The sequence below is a fragment of the Tursiops truncatus genome, chromosome 19, assembly GCF_011762595.2.
Source record: "Tursiops truncatus isolate mTurTru1 chromosome 19, mTurTru1.mat.Y, whole genome shotgun sequence".
Taxonomy (NCBI): Eukaryota; Metazoa; Chordata; class Mammalia; order Artiodactyla; family Delphinidae; genus Tursiops; species Tursiops truncatus.
The window spans coordinates 47,461,844-47,479,844 of record NC_047052.1 but is presented as its reverse complement, the minus strand read 5'-3'; the positions used below and the strand labels follow the sequence as shown (position 1 = coordinate 47,479,844).

At 46.1% G+C, this 18,001-nt stretch overlaps 1 protein-coding gene and 1 long non-coding RNA gene across 6 annotated transcripts in view; one reads left to right on the top strand and one right to left on the bottom strand.

The window, feature by feature from the left end:
* LOC117309185 (uncharacterized) overlaps positions 1-17,391 on the top strand; it is a 56,005-nt gene extending 38,614 nt beyond the window's left edge. For both annotated transcript variants that reach the window (XR_004523450.2, XR_004523451.2), the window contains 2 exons: positions 1,238-3,973; positions 6,414-17,391. This is a non-coding gene — a long non-coding RNA (uncharacterized lncRNA). The remainder of the gene's footprint in view (positions 1-1,237; positions 3,974-6,413) is intronic.
* Positions 3,194-6,396, bottom strand: TEX101 (testis expressed 101). Of its 4 annotated transcripts, none has more exons than XM_073795919.1 (6): positions 6,391-6,396; positions 5,362-5,463; positions 5,093-5,236; positions 4,764-4,949; positions 3,575-3,703; positions 3,194-3,414 (listed from the first exon to the last, which is right to left on the bottom strand). In XM_073795919.1, exons 2-6 carry the CDS (start codon positions 5,423-5,425, stop codon positions 3,194-3,196), a joined length of 744 nt encoding a protein of 247 aa, XP_073652020.1. In that variant the 5' UTR covers positions 5,426-5,463; positions 6,391-6,396. The 4 variants fall into 4 exon arrangements, with proteins under 4 accessions (XP_073652020.1, XP_019788492.1, XP_073652019.1 ...); XM_019932933.3 differs by lacking the exon at positions 6,391-6,396 and adding an exon at positions 6,085-6,156; XM_073795918.1 differs by lacking the exon at positions 6,391-6,396 and adding an exon at positions 6,115-6,150.
* Positions 17,392-18,001: the final 610 nt, after the last annotated feature.

Genomic DNA, 18,001 nt, shown 5'->3' with positions numbered 1-18,001 from the left:
GTGAAGACCCAACGCAGCCAAAATAAATAAATAAACAAAAAACCAAAAAAAACTCATCTCCCACTCTGACATCGCTGCCCCAAACGAGCATGTGCCCACCTGGCCACTATAACATCATTGACAAAAGAGAGGAATTTTCAAATTCTTTCTGCAGTGCCTGTCCTTCTTAGACTTCTACCTCTTTTCTTGTCTACTCTCTAGAACTTACTTTTTTTTTTTCACATCAGCATCTAGTTTCAGGTAATTGGCTGCAGTTGATGGTGGTTAGTTTTGTTGTTGGAGAGGGGGGTGTGTGCCCGTGTAGTGGACTTTGGTTCACTTCAATAAGCAGAAGACCCATAACCTCAAGTTGCCAGTCACATCTTATGGGTGCTGTTAAGTTGTAAAGCTGTTGGAAATAATGCCTGTCCCTGAAGTGCTGCTACCTTGACAGGGGAGATTATACGTTGTGTGGGAAACTGTAAGATACTGAAGGAAGGCTGGCAGATGTGCTGGGGCTATGCTGAGGGAGATCAGTGGGTGCCAGAGAAGTCAGAAAAGGTCTGCTGGAGTTGGCAGTGAGATGTCTAGTGGGACCCTCTGGGGTGGGTAGGTGGGAAGAGGAAATGGAATTTCAGGGAGGAAGGGACGTGAACACAGCCCTGGAGGGAGCAATGAATATCACGTGTGATGATGGAGTCTAAATCCGGGTGGGTGAAGCACACGTACGGCAGGGTGATATGATGCTATTACTGTTACCTCCCCACGCCTCCATTCTTTGTACTAATTCTCTTGTCCCTTCTCCTCCAGTCAGTCAGTAGGCCTATTACCCTAGAAATGCAAAGAGCCAGAAATACCTTCATGTTCAGCCCTGAAATTTCAGAGTAGGCTATGTAAATTGAAGTTGATGTAATTCCAAAGGCCCAACGTTTGACTTGTTAGACTTGGAATTTTTAAGTTTCAGTCTAAGAATGAAGGCTTTATGGCATGGTTGTTTTGTTTGTTGTGGGATCTCAGTTCCCCGACCAGGGATTGAACCCCAGCCCTGGGCCCTCGGCATTGAGGGCGCAGAGTCCCAATCACTGGACCGCCAGGGAATTCCTATGGCATGATTGTTGGAAAAAGAAAAAGTAGGTTTGAGAAGAATGTGTGATAGTGGTCTGTGTATGGTGGGTGATAAATTGTAGGGTCTAGGCCGCATCTCGTTCTCAAGTACCTTGGGAGAAAGCAAGTCTCTACGAAATTATCTTTTCTCCAGATCTTCAGGAATTTCATCACCTATATGGGATTCCTAGGCTGCTTTAGATTCCTGAAGGACCTCGGTGGGATTTGAGAGCAGTTGGAAGAGGCCCCGAAGTCGCTAAGAGGGATGGCAGAGCGTACAGGGCCTGCGTGGAGCCCATGAATCCCCAGACAGGGTTGAAGATTTCCCAGTGGAAGCCAGCAGGAATGGAAGCTGAGAACCCAGGCATCAGTGAGAACCTGGACATGAGCAACATGACAGGTGAAAACTAGACAGTCACCTCCTGCCCACCAGCACTATAGCAAAGCCCTGGGTGAGGAGAGTGGAAAGGAAAACAAGCCCTGAAGTGACTGAACTTAGATCTGAAATGACTGAGAAAACCCTGACACGACCGAGTTTACTCAGACTGGTTACTCCACTAGGTAGAATGAGGGATTGTTATAAACAAAATTATCATAAAAAAATAATATATTTCGAAACAAAATTATCATAAAAAGAAATAATATATTTAAATAGTTTATATTATATATTTAAAAATTAAGAAAGTCGGCACACTTGAGTTTGTGGACTGAGAAATTTGTACATGCTGCGTAAAGCTCTTTGGCAGATGACAGATATAATTTTAAAAATACCAAAACAATTCACAGGCCAAATTTTTAAAAATTATGGCTCTCCTCCATTTACTCAGGAGTGTCTTCTGCAACTGTCATCGGTGCCATTAAGAAGCCAGTGTCCTATGGGAAACAGCTACTTGGCTTTTTCGGTTCGTTTTTTGTTTTTGATTTTGTGTTTTACCCCAAATAGTATTTACCAGTCAAGGCTCTGAATGCTTGTAATTTCCCAAATTTATATGTCCCCTCATTAAGTTAAAGTTTTATTTGTTGGTGTTTCCGCTCCTTCTTTAGAGAGATTCACCAAACTGACACAATGGAGAACTGGATGCCTGGGAACAAAGATAACGTAGTAGCTGGAGTGGGCCTTTAACTCAAAGAGTTAGTAAGAACTAGAGAACTTTCTAGAAAGAACTTGGCTGGACTATACTATGATCAGACTCCCCTGTCCTTTGTGGGAGGGGTCAACAGTTTGTATTAAAAGTCTCTCCTCCCACTCCCAGTGCAGTTTATTGTATGTCAATTAAGCCTCAATAAGGCTGTTTTTTAAAAAAATGAAAAAAAGTCTGTTCCCCTTTACTCTACCTTTGCTCTATACAGCTCCTGTATCACTGGAGTATTTTACAGTAACATAGACTTTACGTATTCTTGAGTAATAAGTTAAATAAATAAGCATAAGAATGTGAAAAAAGAATCTCCCCACCCAATAGTTTTTCACCAACATTCATCAGACCCTACTGAACCCCAGGTCCCTCCTAAGTTCCTTCTGTCCACTGAGGAGGCATTAAGTAGTCAGCAGAGATGGGAAGGAATGATGTAAAGTGGGCAAGGGACAAACAGGATAGAGGGAGGTGGGGCCACTATAACTGAAGAATTTAGAGTCTGATTTTTCTCATTCTGCCACACCTCCCAGGGAAATATTAGAACCCCAAGGCAGGTGACGTTGGCCTTACAATTGGGTTGGGAGCGTTCTGGAGGAGGACAACATTAGCCTCTTGTCCAGCTAGCAAGACAAGGAAACCTATTAGAGTGAAAGGAAAAACAGACTTCAGGTCAAAACATCAGAGTTCTGGTCCTGGCTCTGCCCATAGCTATGTAAGTGTGAGAAATTCATTAAAGTTTTCGAGATCTTTGATTCCCTTTCTGCAAAATGTGTAGGTTGGAGGAGATGAATTTTAAGGGCCCTTTTAGCTCAATAATGCCACTTCTAGTTTTGAGGCATACACACATCGTGGCAGAAACTTTATTAGAAATGTCAGATGCATCCACTGGGACTGTTCTTCAGGCTTCCACCTGCCCCTCAGCTTGCTGATGACCACTCAGAAGAGATGTCCCGTGACCCGGGACCCGAAGCACCTACTCAATGGACAAGCGCTTGCAGCGACAGCGGCAGCAGTAGCTCTAACCTCCAGACTGAAGTGTGAAGCCATGTGGCCCCACTTTCAACCTTTCGGGGAGAGATAGACCTGAGTGGACACGTTTCCTTCACCCGCAGGGGCCCTATTGTAAAGATCCCAGACATCAGCCTGCAGCCATCTGCGGATGTACAGCCTTTGATCTCCAAAGGTGCACTGAGGTCTCCTGTGGAACAAGGAGGGATGGGGAGACACATAGATGTTTTAGGAAATCAGAGAGGAGTCCACGCCTCCCTCATTCCTGGAACCCTGAGTGTCAGAACCTCTTGGGCTACACTCAGATGTCTGGTTTTCCAGCCTCTGAAACGATCAGATGTTCAGTTTACCTCCAGTGACCTGAAGTTTTCCTTGATAGCATTGATTTGTATCGTTGGGGCAGGAAAGAGAAGGAGCATTCAAACAGGACCCCAAAGCCAGACAGGTTGGGCAGCGGAGGTCTGTTGACCCTCTGGGAGCTGAAGGGGGAGAGAGAGGGACAATTAAGGGCGAGTCCCACCTCTGAGTTGCCTCCCCTTGCTGGCTTCTCTTCCTCCAGTCTTTCCTGCTGATGCCTCTCTACTCAAGGACTGTTACTACCACCTCCCCACCCCTCTCCAACTGATTTCTATGCTGTCAGAACCCCATCCAACATGACTTCCGAACTCTGTGCTTAGGTGTGGAGATACAGATATGAAAAGGACACAGTTCCTGCCAGCTAGGATCACTGCCTTGAAGGAGACAGACATGTAAGTAATTAACTACCATACAATTCAGTAGGCATTGTGTCCAAGGTCTAGTGGCAAAGAAATGGAGGACCACCTAAGTACCTAAAATAATTTGGTTAGGTATTTTCCCAGAGCCGACGCCTGAGTGGAGATGGAGGAAGAACAGAGGTTAGCTATGTGAAAATGGGGGAGGGGGAGGAGGGAGAGGAGCAAGGGAAACAGCGAGGACCAAGGGCTGGAGGTGTGAGCCGGCTTGGTGGATTGGAGAATTGTGAGAAGTTGTGGTGTTGATACTCAGCTGGTAGGCACAGGTGGGACTGGACTGTATTTTTATAGCCAGCATCCATTCTGATTGGTCAGTACCATCTCCACTGTTAAATATTTTGAATCCTAGCCCCAAGTAGAATACAATAAATGAGAGAAGGAAGAGAAGGAAATGAGCTGAAAAGATAGGCGGGGCCAGATTTCTATAGGCCTTGAGGACCAACGGGGGAACTGGGCTGTGGCCATGCGGCAAAGGGGGAAGCAGTGCTTGCTAGATGGACGATGTCACCACCCTGCTCAGAAACCTCCACTGACATTGTATTGCTTAATAAACCCCAAACCCCATTTACACTCCAGCCTTCCCTGATGTCCCTCTGCTCGGAGCAGCGTTTCCAGACCTCAAGGTAACAACTTAGAAAAAGAAAGACAAGCCAAAGGTCTGAGGTCCTTTTGTGTATGGCGCACTTGGGCCTGAGCAGAGTAAGCCCCGTTTTTTCAGGGCTGCATGGAGTTTCTCTCAGCACCCGTCTCTCCCCTCCCAGGGTACCGTCAGTCTCTTCTGTCCTCCATAACTCATGTAAGTCCTCTTTGTTGTTGCAAAAGGAGTCCTCACAGTAGTTACTGTAGGAGATGGCGACTAGGCCAGGGGCTGGCGTGTGCTGGATAATCGTTATTGCCGGTGCCCCGTCTGAGCTGCAGCCCTTAGTGGCCAAAATTGCTGTCTTGGTTCCTGCTGTGAGACAAGAGGGAAGGAAAGTGGATGGGGGGCAGCGCCTGATGTTTGGCCTGGGGAAGGCGGAACTGCGTTAACATGGCCATAATCACCTTCCCCCCTGCCCCTGCCCCACCAGCCCAACGGCCTCGTTCTCATTTTACCAGCCTTAATCATCAGCACGGTTTCCTGGCACAATGCCCCATTGTCACAAGTCTCAGCTTTGTCTGTGGTCCAGTTAAATGTCTCTACCGGATCCGCTTCTAAGCCCACGAATGTACTCTTTTGACAACGCAAGTTTCGTGCCACTGGGGAGAAAATGAGATAAAGATAAGCACTTGCCCTTCTCTGTGGGGCCCCAAACCACTCCTTTTTCACCAGAAATCCATCCTCCGTGACCCAGCCGCTCTCCCCCCACATCCCCAATACATACAGATCAAGGTCGGGGCTCCTAGGAGAAACAGGAACAGTAAAACCTGGAAATGACAGGCTCCCATGGCTTCTCTTAGAGACGTTTGGAAGAACCGATCAGGATCTGTGATTTGATGGAGAAGCAGCTTTTCAACCACATGGAACGAGATTAAATCTAAGTTCTGGCAACAAGTACTGACTTCAGGGCAGAGTTTACGGGTATATAAAACGATGATCTCGGGCTTCCCTGATGGCGCAGTGGCTGAGAGTCCGCCTGCCGATGCAGGGGACACGGGTTCGTGCCCCGGTCCGGGAAGATCCCACGTGCCGCGGAGCAGCTGGGCCCGTGAGCCATGGCCGCTGAGCCTGTGCGTCCGGAGCCTGTGCTCCGCAGCGGGAGAGGCCACGGCAGTGAGAGGCCCGCGCACCGCAAAAAAAATAAATAAATAAAACGATGATCTCTAAAGTCAGTCTGTCCCGATCTAGCTTGTGAGTTTGGGCAAGTTAACTAGTTAACAAGCCCCAGTTTCCGTAGCTGTACTTCTCAGACTCAGCCGCCTAGACCGAGGAGCTCAACAGCCCCATACCCTCCAACCTCTGGATCCGTAATCTGGCCCAAAGGCCCTTCTCCCTCAGACTCCGGAGTCCAGGTTCAAACCTACGCTCTTTCGCGGCCCAAGAACCTCAGTCCCCAGCTCCCAACTTCATCAGAACCCAGGATTCTGAGATCTAAGCCCTGTCCTACCTAGGGATCCAGGAGTTTGGGTTCAGTCACCTTTTCTGTCAGGACACATGATTCTGGGCACCCAGCTTCTCCCCCTCTCCGACCCAAGAGCGCAGGGCCCCGGCCCTCACCCCCCTCAGCTCCAGGACTCCCGCACGCCCCGCCCCGCCCCCCCCCCCGTCCCCCGCCTCTGTTTCCTCAGGACCCAGGAATCTGGGCCCCCAGACACCCTTTTACTCTTTAAGGGACCAGAATTCCTCCTGGCCTCTATATGATCTCACAAGAACCTCCTTGTGCTGAAGGAACGCCCTGGAACGCTCCACTCACCCAGCCGGTCCTTCTCCTTCTAGTGTCTCCGAGGCACGGAAGGCGGGGCCTGCTTCACCGGACAGATCAACTCGAAGCCCCATTGGTCGATACGAAAGCATCTGATGAGCTCATTGGATGAGCCTGGAGGAACGCCACACCCCATTGGCCTATCCCAGGCTGTCTTGCTAGTACGCATGCGCAGGACGCCGAGTGGCTGGCAAGCCGGGGGACCTAGAACTCGCTGGTCTTTGCCGCGCTAGGGCTGCAGGGCGGGGTGGGTGGTGCATCCCCAAATGGCCTTGCTTACACTTTTCTCTCTTTGGGTTATAGAATCCCTACTTCTCCAGCCACACTAGGAAGTCAAACCCTTGGTTTTCACCCACTGAACTTTTCTCCCTGTCCAAATTGCCTCGCATGTTTCCAGCCTGGCCCCTGCCCGAGCACCCATCCAGTGGCCATAGCCACTGGAAGTCGACTTGGCCTCCTGACCCGTCACTTGCAGTGGTTCCTGCTCAGCCCAGGCCTCATCCTCTGAACACGTCATGGCACCAGCCTCCTCCGTGACCTTCTGGAAGGCTGAATAGGGTAATGCGGGCTTCAGTGTTACTTCCGGCACCCCTGAATGACCGATTGCCATCGTATCTAACCCACGTGTCAGTGTCAGTACCATGAACACGTTGTGTCATTCAGATTTCTTGTTCATGGCTGGAAAATCCTATTTCATATATATATATATATATATATATATACACATACATATATATATATATATATACACACATACACACACACATATATATACACATATATATGTGTATATATATGTGTATATATATATAAGCTTTCTGATGTAACATGAAGTAGAGATGTCTTTTGTGTTCTTTCAGACTTGGTACTGTTTCTGTGAGTTCTATGGTATAAATGAATATTTATTTTTAATAGAGAAAAGTGCCCCAATAAGAATGGTGTTGGTAAAAGTCTAAATTTTATGTAAAAATATATTAAGAGTTTTCAGTTGGGGACTGTAAGAGTATTATTAATATGGTTATTACATAAATATTAGGAACAGTTCATATATACAGTAAGAGAGAGTTCTGGTCCCAAAGACCCTGTCTCTCAGGACCCAGGACTCTGAGCCACCCTCCCTTCTTCTTGGGACTCAGGCCTCCAGCACTCACCTCCTCTGAGCTGTAACAGTATGTGGTTTTCCCGGGTCATTGTGCACCTATAGGTGTGGTGCAAGGTCTCAGGTCTTGGCCACAGTTGCCAATGCAGGACCAATGGGTTAGGGGAAACTGGAGGGCAGAGAGGGTGTTTGGGAGCTGCACAGACACCTGCTTCAAGCTCCAGAATGTTGTCTCAGGGCCCTCATCCCTTCCCATGCCTCTGACTGGCACTCACCCTTCCTCTTCTGTCCTAGCCCCAAAGCTGGCTTCTAGCACCTGTAGTGAAGGTCATCTTAAATAATCTCTTGGCCTGTTAATTAGTTTGCTGAGGCTGCTGTAACTAAGTACCACAGGTTGAGAGGCTGAAAGTCCAAAATAAAGGTATCAGCAGGGTTGGTTCCTCCTGAGGGCTGTGAGGGAAAGATCTCTTCCAGACCTTTCTCCTTGGCTTGTAGATGGCTGTCTTCCTCTTGTGTGTTCACATCATCTTCCCTCTATGCATGTCTTTTAAAAAAATATTTATTTTATTTTTGGCTGCGTCAGGTCTTAGTTGTGGCTCCGGGCTCTTCGTTGCAGCCTGTGGGCTTCTCTTCTAGTTGTGGTGCGTGGGCTTAGTAGTTGCAGCTCTCTAGTTGCGGCATGTGGGCTCCAGAGCACGTGGGCTCTGTAGTTGTGGCACACAGGCCCTCTAGTTGTGGCTCACATGCTCAGTAGTTGCGGTGCATGGGCTTAGTTGCCCCGCGGCACGTGGAATCTTAGTTCCCCTACCAGAGATCGAACCCACGTCCCCTGCATTGGAAGGTGGATTCTTAACCACTGGACCCCCAGGGAAGTCCCCTTCTATGCGTGTCTGTGTCCAGATTTTCCCTTAGTATGAGGATACCAGTTGGATTTGGTCCCACCCTAATGTCCTTGTTTTAACTTCATTACGCCTGTGAGGATCCTATTTCTAAATAAGGTCACTTTCTGAGGTAATGGAAGTTAGGACTTCAACATGTGAATCTGGGGGCAATACCACCCATAACAGCCTGTTAGAGAGACTTGTGTTACAGATGAAGCAGTGAGTGCGGAATAGCGCTCCAGGGGCATCGTGCTACCATTTTGTAATTTCTTCTGTGTTAACGTCATTCCTGATGCAGCCTTTGCTTCCCACAGAGGCTACCTTGATGGCTGGTGAGGGAGGGTGTGAAGATGCAAGACTGAGTGGGTATCCCCGGAGCGAGTCAGGGGCTCAGAGGCTCACTCAGGGATTCCAAATAGGCCAGAACAGTGTCCCTGTTAACACAAGGTATATATAGTGCATCCCAGTGGGTCAGTTTGTAGGGGAAACGCCCCTTTCTACCCAAGCCTGCCCATCTGATTCTATTATGAGAAGAGTAAGGATCAGATATAGGTTCAGTTCTTGGGGGGCTGTAGGATTTCTCCTGCCTTCAGGCTTGCCCTGTCTTTGACATCTTTGAGTGATTCCACATCAAAGCATCTGGGAAGAAAGTATCCCCTTTTTCAGCCTGTGTCTGTCCTTCCAGGTCACAGGCTTGGGAAGATGATTCTTAAGTCACACTCCAGGTGACCTGGCCATAGAGTCCCTCCATTTCAAGTTTACAAGGAACCTTGGAAGTGTAAGACCCCTTCCTCTATTCTTCACCCCATTTCTGTTTATATACCTGTAGGGACCTTTCACCACCACCCCTGTGGGAGAAGTGGCTCTGCCGTTTTGGTGTGAGAGAAATCCCTAGATCTTTCTTAGCCTGAGCTGATCTCTTTTCCTTTCTGAGCCTCAGTTTCCTCATCTGGAAAATGAGGTTAGTCTAGAGCAATGGTTGGCAAGTTATTTGTGACATTATATGGAAAATAAAATGAAAACAGAATGAATCGAATGGCTTACCTATAGTGAGGACATCTTTTTTAAACACCAACGGGACCATCATTGTTCACCTGGATTATTGCAATACGTGCTGCCCTTGCCCCACTTCAGTCTATTCCCCTCTTGGCATCAGAGTGATCTGGTAAATATAAGTCAGATTGTGTCACATCTGTGTAAAGCCTTCCAGTGGATTCCCGTTTTATCCCAAGAGAGAGTCTAAGTCCTTACGATGGTCTCTAATGCCCTACTCTGTCCCCACGTCCTGTTCTGCCCTCCCTCGTTCATTCTGCTCCACCCACACTGGCCTCCAGGCTGTTCCAGGAACGCATGGCGGGCACACGCTGACCTCAGGGCCTTTGCATATGCTCCTCCAGCTCTCTGAAACCATCCACCTTACGCCCACTTCCTCCCTTCATTCATGTCTCTGTTATAACAGCACTCTTTGCTGACTCTTGTTTAGAAGAACAGCAGCCCTGTCAGTCTCTGACCCCTTGCTCTGCCTGAGTTTCTTCTGAGCACTTATTGCCTGACATATTATTTGTCTATATTTATTTCTATGTTCATTGACTGCTTTCCCCAACAAGAAGGTTTGGTTTTGATTTGTTTATTCCCTGGTGTATCCCCGGCATCTACGACAGAGCCTGTAATAGAAGGGGCTTGTTGAATAAATACACATCACATTGGGGAATGAGGCTCAAGGAGATGGTGACGCTCAAAAGCGGGGACTAGCACCCATGTCTCCGATTCAGACACTAGGCTTTTAACTGCTGGGCTCTTCCTGACTGTGCCGACCCACCGTTCTCACTGGGACCAGCACCCCTTATGGGGACAGTCAAGGCCACTCATGTTTCAGCCCTTCCGTTCTACTTCAATATGGGCTCTTGCTGTGGCCTATTTTGAGCAATCTATATGTGCTTGTTCCCAGCCCTCTCTGACCCCCAGGCCTTCACAGGAGCTGTTCTATCACCCTGGGATGCCCTTCTGTCCTCTACTTATTCCCTGACATCGTGCGCACCTCCCCCTCTGTTTCCTGGTCTTCCTGATGCTCAGTAAATATTTGCTAAACTGTTGATGTCCAAAGTGTTTTGTCTATGCCTTTGTATTAGGAATTTTTGCTTTATGGTACAATGGCTGTGTGTGTGCGTGTGTGTCTGTGTGTCCATGTGAGTTTGTGTGTATGCTTCTGTCCGTGTACATGTCCGTGTCTCTGTGTGCATGTGTGTGTGTGTCTGTGCATGTTTCTCTGTGTGTACATGCCTGTGTCTATGTTATGTGTACATGTATGGCTGTATGTGTAGACCATGTCTGGGTGTATTTGTATGTGTGTCTGGTTCCTTCCAACTGTGTCTGATCCATCCCTGTGTACCCAGCACAGGATTACAGTGTAGGCATCCAGTAAAAGCTTGCTACTATATAAAGCTCCTATAAACATTCATATAAAAAGACCTTGTTTGGACATATATTCTCATTTTCTAGGGTGAGTGTAGAACTGCTGGGGCATAGGGTAGGTGCATAGTAGGTTTTATAAGGAATTCCCAGACCTTCTTCCAAAGTGGTCCCACACTTTTACATTCTCACCAACAATGTAGGAGAATTCCAGTTGCTCCACATTCTTGCTAACCCATGGTTTTGTCAGACTTTTAAATTTAACCATTCTAGAGTGTGTGTAGTAGTATCTCATTGTGCTTTTAATTGGCATTTCTCTGATAATGAAAAATGTGGAGTCACTTTTCATGTGCTAATTAACTATTTGTATACCTTTATTAGCAAAGTGTCAGTTCCAATCACTGGCCCATTTAAAACTGGGTTATTTGACATGAAAGGATGCTCAACATCACTAATCATTAGAGAAATGCAAATCAAAACTACAATGAGGTATCACCTCACACCGGTCAGAATGGCCATCATCAAAAAGTCTACAAATAATAAATGCTGGAGAGGGTGTGGAGAAAAGGGAACCCTCTTGCACTGTTGGTGGGAATGTAAATTGATACAGCCACTATGGAGAACAGTATGGAGGTTCCTTAAAAAACTAAAAATAGAACTACCATATGACCCAGCAGTCCCACTACTGGCATATACCCTGAGAAAACCATAATTCGAAAAGAGTCATGTACCACAATGTTCATCGCAGTACTATTTACAATAGCCAGGACACGGAAGCAACCTAAGTGTCCATCGACAGATGAATGGGTAAAGAAGATGTGGCACATGTATACAATGGAATATTACTCAGCCCTAAAAAGAAATGAAATTGAGTTATTTGTAGTGACAGGGATGGACCTAGAATCTGTCATACAGAGTGAAGTAAGTCAGAAAGGGAAAAACAAATACTGTATGCTAACACATATATGTGGAATCTAAAAAAAAAAAGGTTCTGATGAACCTAGGGGCAGGACAGGAATAAAGGTACAGACATAAAGAATGGACTTGAGGACAGGGGGAGGGGGAAGGGTAAGCTGGGACGAAGTGAGAGAGTAGCATTGACATATATACACTACCAAATGTAAAATAGATAGCTAGTGGGAAGCAACTGCATCTCACAGGGAGATCAGCTCGGTGCTTTGTGACCACCTAGAGGGGTGAGATAGGGAGGGTGGGAGGGAGACGCACGAAGGAGGGGATAGGGGGATATATGTATACATATAGCTGATTCATTTTGTTTACAGCAGAAACTAACACAACACTGTAAAGCAATTATACTCCAATAAAGGTGTTAAAAAGAAAACGGAGTTATTTGCCATCTTATTATTGCATTATAAGAGTGCTTCATGTTTTCAATATACGTGTTGCAAGTATTTTCTTTCAGTCTGAGACTTGTCTTTTTACTGTTAAGAAAATGGTATCTTTTGAAGAGAAGAAGTTTTTCATTTTGAGAAAGCCCAATTTATCAGTTTTTTTCATGATTCATGTTTTTTGGTGTTCAGTATAAAAATGTCATTTACCCTAAGGCCACAAAAAATTTTTCTGCTATGTTTTTTTCTAGAAGATTTATCATTTTGCCTTTGCATTTAGGTTTATGATCTATTTTGAGTTCATTTTTGTGAATGGTGTGAGGTAAGGATTGAGGTCCATTTTCTCCCTAAATCCACCAGTTCTAGAATCCTTTGTAGAAAAGATTGTCCTTTCTCATTAAATTGATCATATGCATATACATTTCTGGACTCTACTCTGTTCTATTTAACATATACATCTAGATAATACCAGAGTCTGTTGATCACTGTATTTTTTTAAATTAATTAATTTATTTATTTTTGGCTGTGTTCGGTCTTCGTTGCTGCGCCCGGGCTTTCTCTAGTTGCAGTGCGCATGCTTCTCATTGTGGTGGCTTCTCTTGTTGCGGAGCGTGGGCTCTAAGTGCACGGGCTTCAGTAGTTGTGGCACGTGGGCTCAGTAGTTGTGGTGCATGGGTTTAGTTGCTCCGCAGTATGTGGGATCTTCCCGGACCAGGGCTCGAACCCGTGTCCCCTGCACTGGCAGGCAGATTCTTAACCACTGCGCCACCAGGGAAGTCCCGGATCGCTGTGTTTTTGTAGTAGCCTTAAAATCAGATAGTGTAAATCCTCCAACTTTCTTCTACTTTTGTAAAACTGTCTTAGTTATTATAGGGCCTTTCCACTTCATCATAAATTTTAGAATCAGCTTGTCAGCCACTACAAAAGGCTTGCTAAACTTTTGATTGGAATTAGAATTTTATTTTAATTGATTTGAGTTGCATTCAATATGTACGTCAATGTGGCAGAATTGATATCTTCACAATATTGAGTCCTCCAGTCCATGAACATGAGATCTCTCTTCACTTACCTAAGACTTCTTTCACTTCTGTTTAGCTATACTCACTAGATTTTAATGTACAAGTCTTCCACATATTTTGTTAAATTAATTATTTGATATTTTATGTGTGTAGCTGCCTTTGCAAGTGGTATTTTTAAATACTTCACTTTCCAGTTGTTCATTGCTAATATATAGGAATATTTAAGAGTATAGAATAGAGAATAATATAGAATAGTTAAGCTCTGTTAACATGGGTATAGGATAGACTTTACTCTAGGGCTGGTTTAGCTCTACTCATAAATTATAACTTTTCTGGGGTCTCCACTGAATGTCCTATGTGTTCAACAAGGTCTCTCTGCCTGGTTTATTGAAATTGGAATGTTTTCTCTTTCTGTGTGAGCTTTGGACATTGTTCCATATATAGCCCCCTGGAAGGTTATTTTAAGTTTGTTTGCACGGAAACTCACAAGCTTAAATAAGGGGTTTTATCTCTATTCTAAATTGTCTGTATCTGCTCACTTAACCCTGGTCAGGGAGACATGGCATTTTTATTTGTGTGTTTTAAATTAATTTTTGGCATTGTGAAGATGGCCCTAACCCACCTCTAAATAAAGTAACCCTAAGCAGGCATTTTAACGAGAATTAGTGTGGGTTTAAAATGTTAATCATTGATGTAAATAAAGTAAATCTTCCTTTGGGTTCAGTTTTTAAAGCCATCAGTAACTCAGTAAAGGTTCTTAATAGTGACAGTGAGAAACAGGTGAAAGGGGAGTCAATGAATTCATTCACCTTTGCCCTCAAGTAATTAAGATCCCAAAGTGGTCAGAGGTTCTTTAACTGAACGAAGTGTTCTCAGGTCCCTGAAACTCAGGGAGCCGAAGAGAATTCTACAAAATGCCAGGCCTCGGTGTCAAGAGACAGCTACAGAAAACAGAACCACCTCTTCATCTGAAAATCTGTTATAGGTGGTGTATGGGGTAGGTTGTCTAATGGCTACAAATTCCTCCCATCCCTTTGTAATGTGTCTTTGCTGCTCTTCCCATCCAAAGGCAGAGTCTTGTTTCTCCATCCCTTAAAGCTAGGTGGGGCCATGTGACTTGTTTTGGCCAATGGGACATTAGCAAACACGAAGCACTTGCACATTGGGGTTTCCCCTGTTTTGCTGCCTGGAGACCATCACTTAAAGAAACATGGATTAACACTGAGCATGAGAAACCACATAGAGAGGCCTAGCTCACAACCAGCACCAACTGTCAGACGTGTGAGTGATGCCATCTTAGACCCACCAGCCTCAATCAAATTGTCAGACAAATGCAGACACATGAGCATCTCCAAGTGAGAGCAGCAGAAGAACCACAAGCTGAGCCCAGTTCTAGTTGATGACCCATAGACTTGTGAACAGATCAAATGGCTGTTGTTTTAAGTGACCATTTGTGATGGTTCGGAAGGTATCAGTAGATAACTAACATAATATGTTGTCGCAAACCCAAGTATCCATTTGTGGCTAGACCTGCGGAAAACAGCGTTAAAGAAACATCTCAGGTGTGAGATGTGACCACTGAATGTTATTCTTGCTAGCGAGGCCGAGCTGTTGGACAGGTTGGGTAGAAGTCAAATAGAATGGTTTAAAAGGAAGTACAAATAGGAGCTTCTATTCAATTTAAGCCTAAATTTGGCATTAAAAATTAGCAATTGGTTCTTGGCTGGGGTCATAACGTAAATTTGAGTTTCCTAATTAATCTTTCTCATTGGAAAGTTTTTACGAGGTACAGGGGATTCCCTGGTGGTCCAGTGGTAAGGACTAAGTGCTTTCACTGCCGAGGACCTGGGTTTGATCCCTGGAGGGGGAACTAAGATCCCGCAAGCCTCGCCTGTTTGGCCAAAAAAAAAAAAGGTACAAAAAGTCAGACCAAATATATGCCTCTGGTCACCTGAGTTTTACAGTTGTCTCATCTGATTGGTCACCGGCTGGTGCACATCATAGGAAAATTTGGTCTTTTGTATGCCTGGCTCCAGTTTCTTATTTCGTATTAGCTTTCAGTGGCCTGCACCCATTGCTTTTTCTTTTATCACTGTTCTTCCACCAGGAGAATCCAGCCTTCTTTTTTTTTTTTTTTGCGGTACACGGGCCTCTCACTGTTGTGGCCTCTCCCATTGCGGAGCACAGGCTCCGGATGCGCAGGCTCAGCGGCCATGGCTCACGGGCCCAGCCGCTCCGCGGCACGTGGGATCTTCCAGGACCGGGGCACGAACCCGTGTCCCCTGCATCAGCAGGCAGACTCTCAACCACTGCGCCACCAGGGAAGCCCCAGCATTCTTGTATCTTGGGAATTGTAAGTGTTGGTCATCTTGGGTGACTTCTCAAGCCATAATAGGGAGACCCACAGTGCCCATGGCGTCAATGCTCACACACCACACACCTTGGATACTGAGGTGCACATGCTTTCGGCAGTGACCAAACTTGGTCCCCTACTCACACACCCAGAGGTGAGGGCACCCTGACAGGTTCAGTGCTGGAAGGGAGGATAAGAATCTATTCTTTAAGAATCGAGAGCTCAGGGGATCCTTGAGGGCTCTCAGGGCAGGGTATGGCCAAGCCCACGTGTGCATACTCCCCGCCTCTCTCTGGGGTGTGCGCAGTGCTGTGCTGGGACTAACTCCACCCGGTTCATGAGAGCCAATGTTGACATTTTCAGGCATTTTGCAAGCCATTTGCTAAACACAGCCACTATTAAACATTAAATTATGTCAACTTACAACTAAATTATATTAAAACAAAGGTAACAAATACTCAAAAATCGTCACTTCCTAAATTATCTTTCTACATTTCACTATTATCTGTGTTCTGGAGGCTATGTATAGATATTGTATTTGTATAGTAGAAATAATGGTTGTTCATGGGCATTTCTTCCCAACTCCATGGGCAGGGACATCGTGGTAGCTTGAAATCAGCCACAGTGGGAGTATTTATACTATGGGCATCGGCAAATGCTACAGATCCGAGCTTTTATTTCTCCCTTCAGGGAAGCAGTTGTTCAACATTTACCAGCACACCACGAGTGTGCATGGCCTTGTGTTCAAGTGCAGGTTTATGTAGAAGGGAGCTCTCTCGCCCTGTTTCGGTGTTGAGCCGTTTCATACCAGTTATACATCTATGAAGCGCGTGGCACCCCCTAGATGCAGAGCATTTGTGCAGTGCACGGCATGACCTGTGCAGTGGTCACGGTGGTCCTGACTCTTTGTTATATGTTGTAATATGTTTAAAGTATATGAGGGAGTTCCCTGGCGGCCTAGTGGTTAGGATTCTGGGCTTTCACTGCTGGACCCAGATTCAATAGCTGGTCAGGGAACTGAGATCCTGCAAGCCATGCAGCGCAGCCCCCCCAAAAAAGGTTAAAAAAAATAAAATGAAATACATGATTACTCCCGACTCCTGCACAATCCTTTGTGGTTTCCCTGGATCCAACCTTAACAGTTGTAAGCAGTACTCCCTGTAATAAATTCTACTCAAGTTACCCATTTTGGGTATACTCTTCATTTCCTGCTGGGACCCTGACCAATTCAGTAATTAGAATGAGCAGTGTCACCCAGAAAGAGACCAACAAAACTGTATTCTGGGATTAGGTTTCCACCACAGGGAAACCCACACAGAGAGAACCACCTTGATGGGGCACAGGTGAGACGAGGTCTATGGAAATTCACAGTTGCTCAAATTGTTACCTAGTCCAAGCTCGCTCTGCTTGCCGCACAACAGGCCAATACGTCAGAGACGAGATATTGAGGCAAGGAATACAACTTTATTTGGAAAGCCAGGAGACTGAGAAGATGGTGGACTAGGGCCCCCCCCAAAACCCAACTTATCAGGATCTGGATGAGGCAAGAGATAGATGGGCTCCAGGAGAGACATTTACAACTGGCCTCTTGTTCACACTTCCTGGGGTGAGAAGAAGATGGGCTCCAGGCCGGACATTCATTCCCAGCCCCCTGTTTACATTTCCTGAAGCAAGAGACAAAGGGGCTCCAGGACTACATATTTATGACGGGACCCCTGTCTATATTTCGAGATCTGCACCTCAATATAAAAACCAGCAACAGAAATAGGGTAAATAACTAGACATTGGACATTTTTATGGCAGGGACAGAGTGGGACTAAACCCTGTTAAAAGATCAAGAGGGGCTTCCCTGGTGGTGCAGTGGTTGAGAATCTGCCTGCCATTGCAGGGGACACGGGTTCGAGCCCTGGTCTGGGAAGATCCCACATGCCGCGGAGCAACTAGGCCCGTGAGCCACAACTACTGAGCCTGCACGTCTGGAGTCTGTGCTCTGCAGCAAGAGAGGCCGCGACAGTGAGAGGCCCGCGCACCGCGATGAGGAGTGGCCCCCGCTCGCCGCAACTAGAGAAAGCCCTCGCACAGAAACGAAGACCCAACACAGCCCGAAATAAATAAATAATAAATAAATTTAAAAAAACAAACTAATTTGACTTATTAAAAAAAAATCAAGAGGTCATACATTTCCCATCCTTGGGGCAAGGGAAATATTGCACATTCGCAGAAAGGCTCCTTGGGGGTCAAAAAGGAGGGGGCACCACCCCATAATATGTGATGCTAAGGCTGTCCACCGGCCTCTGGGCTGTAATCCATCTGGGAAAAAAGTTGTGCACACGTGTTGGGGAGGGTCCTAGGGCAGGTCAGGTGTGGAAAACGAAACCAGATAATTGGCCAGAGGTAAACAGAGACCCGGAAGAACTGCCCTCTGTAAGTGACTTAACCGCGTCTCTACTGCGCTCCTCCTCATTGGGGGGATGCCCACACCCTTTCTCTCT

Coding starts and splice junctions, on each gene's coding strand:
- TEX101 (XM_073795918.1), bottom strand. Junction 3,704..4,763: donor GAGGACAGAAGAGACTGACG/GTACCCTGGGAG, acceptor CTCCCCCTTCAG/CTCCCAGAGGGTCAACAGAC. Junction 3,415..3,574: donor AAAACTTCAGGTCACTGGAG/GTAAACTGAACA, acceptor CTTGTTCCACAG/GAGACCTCAGTGCACCTTTG.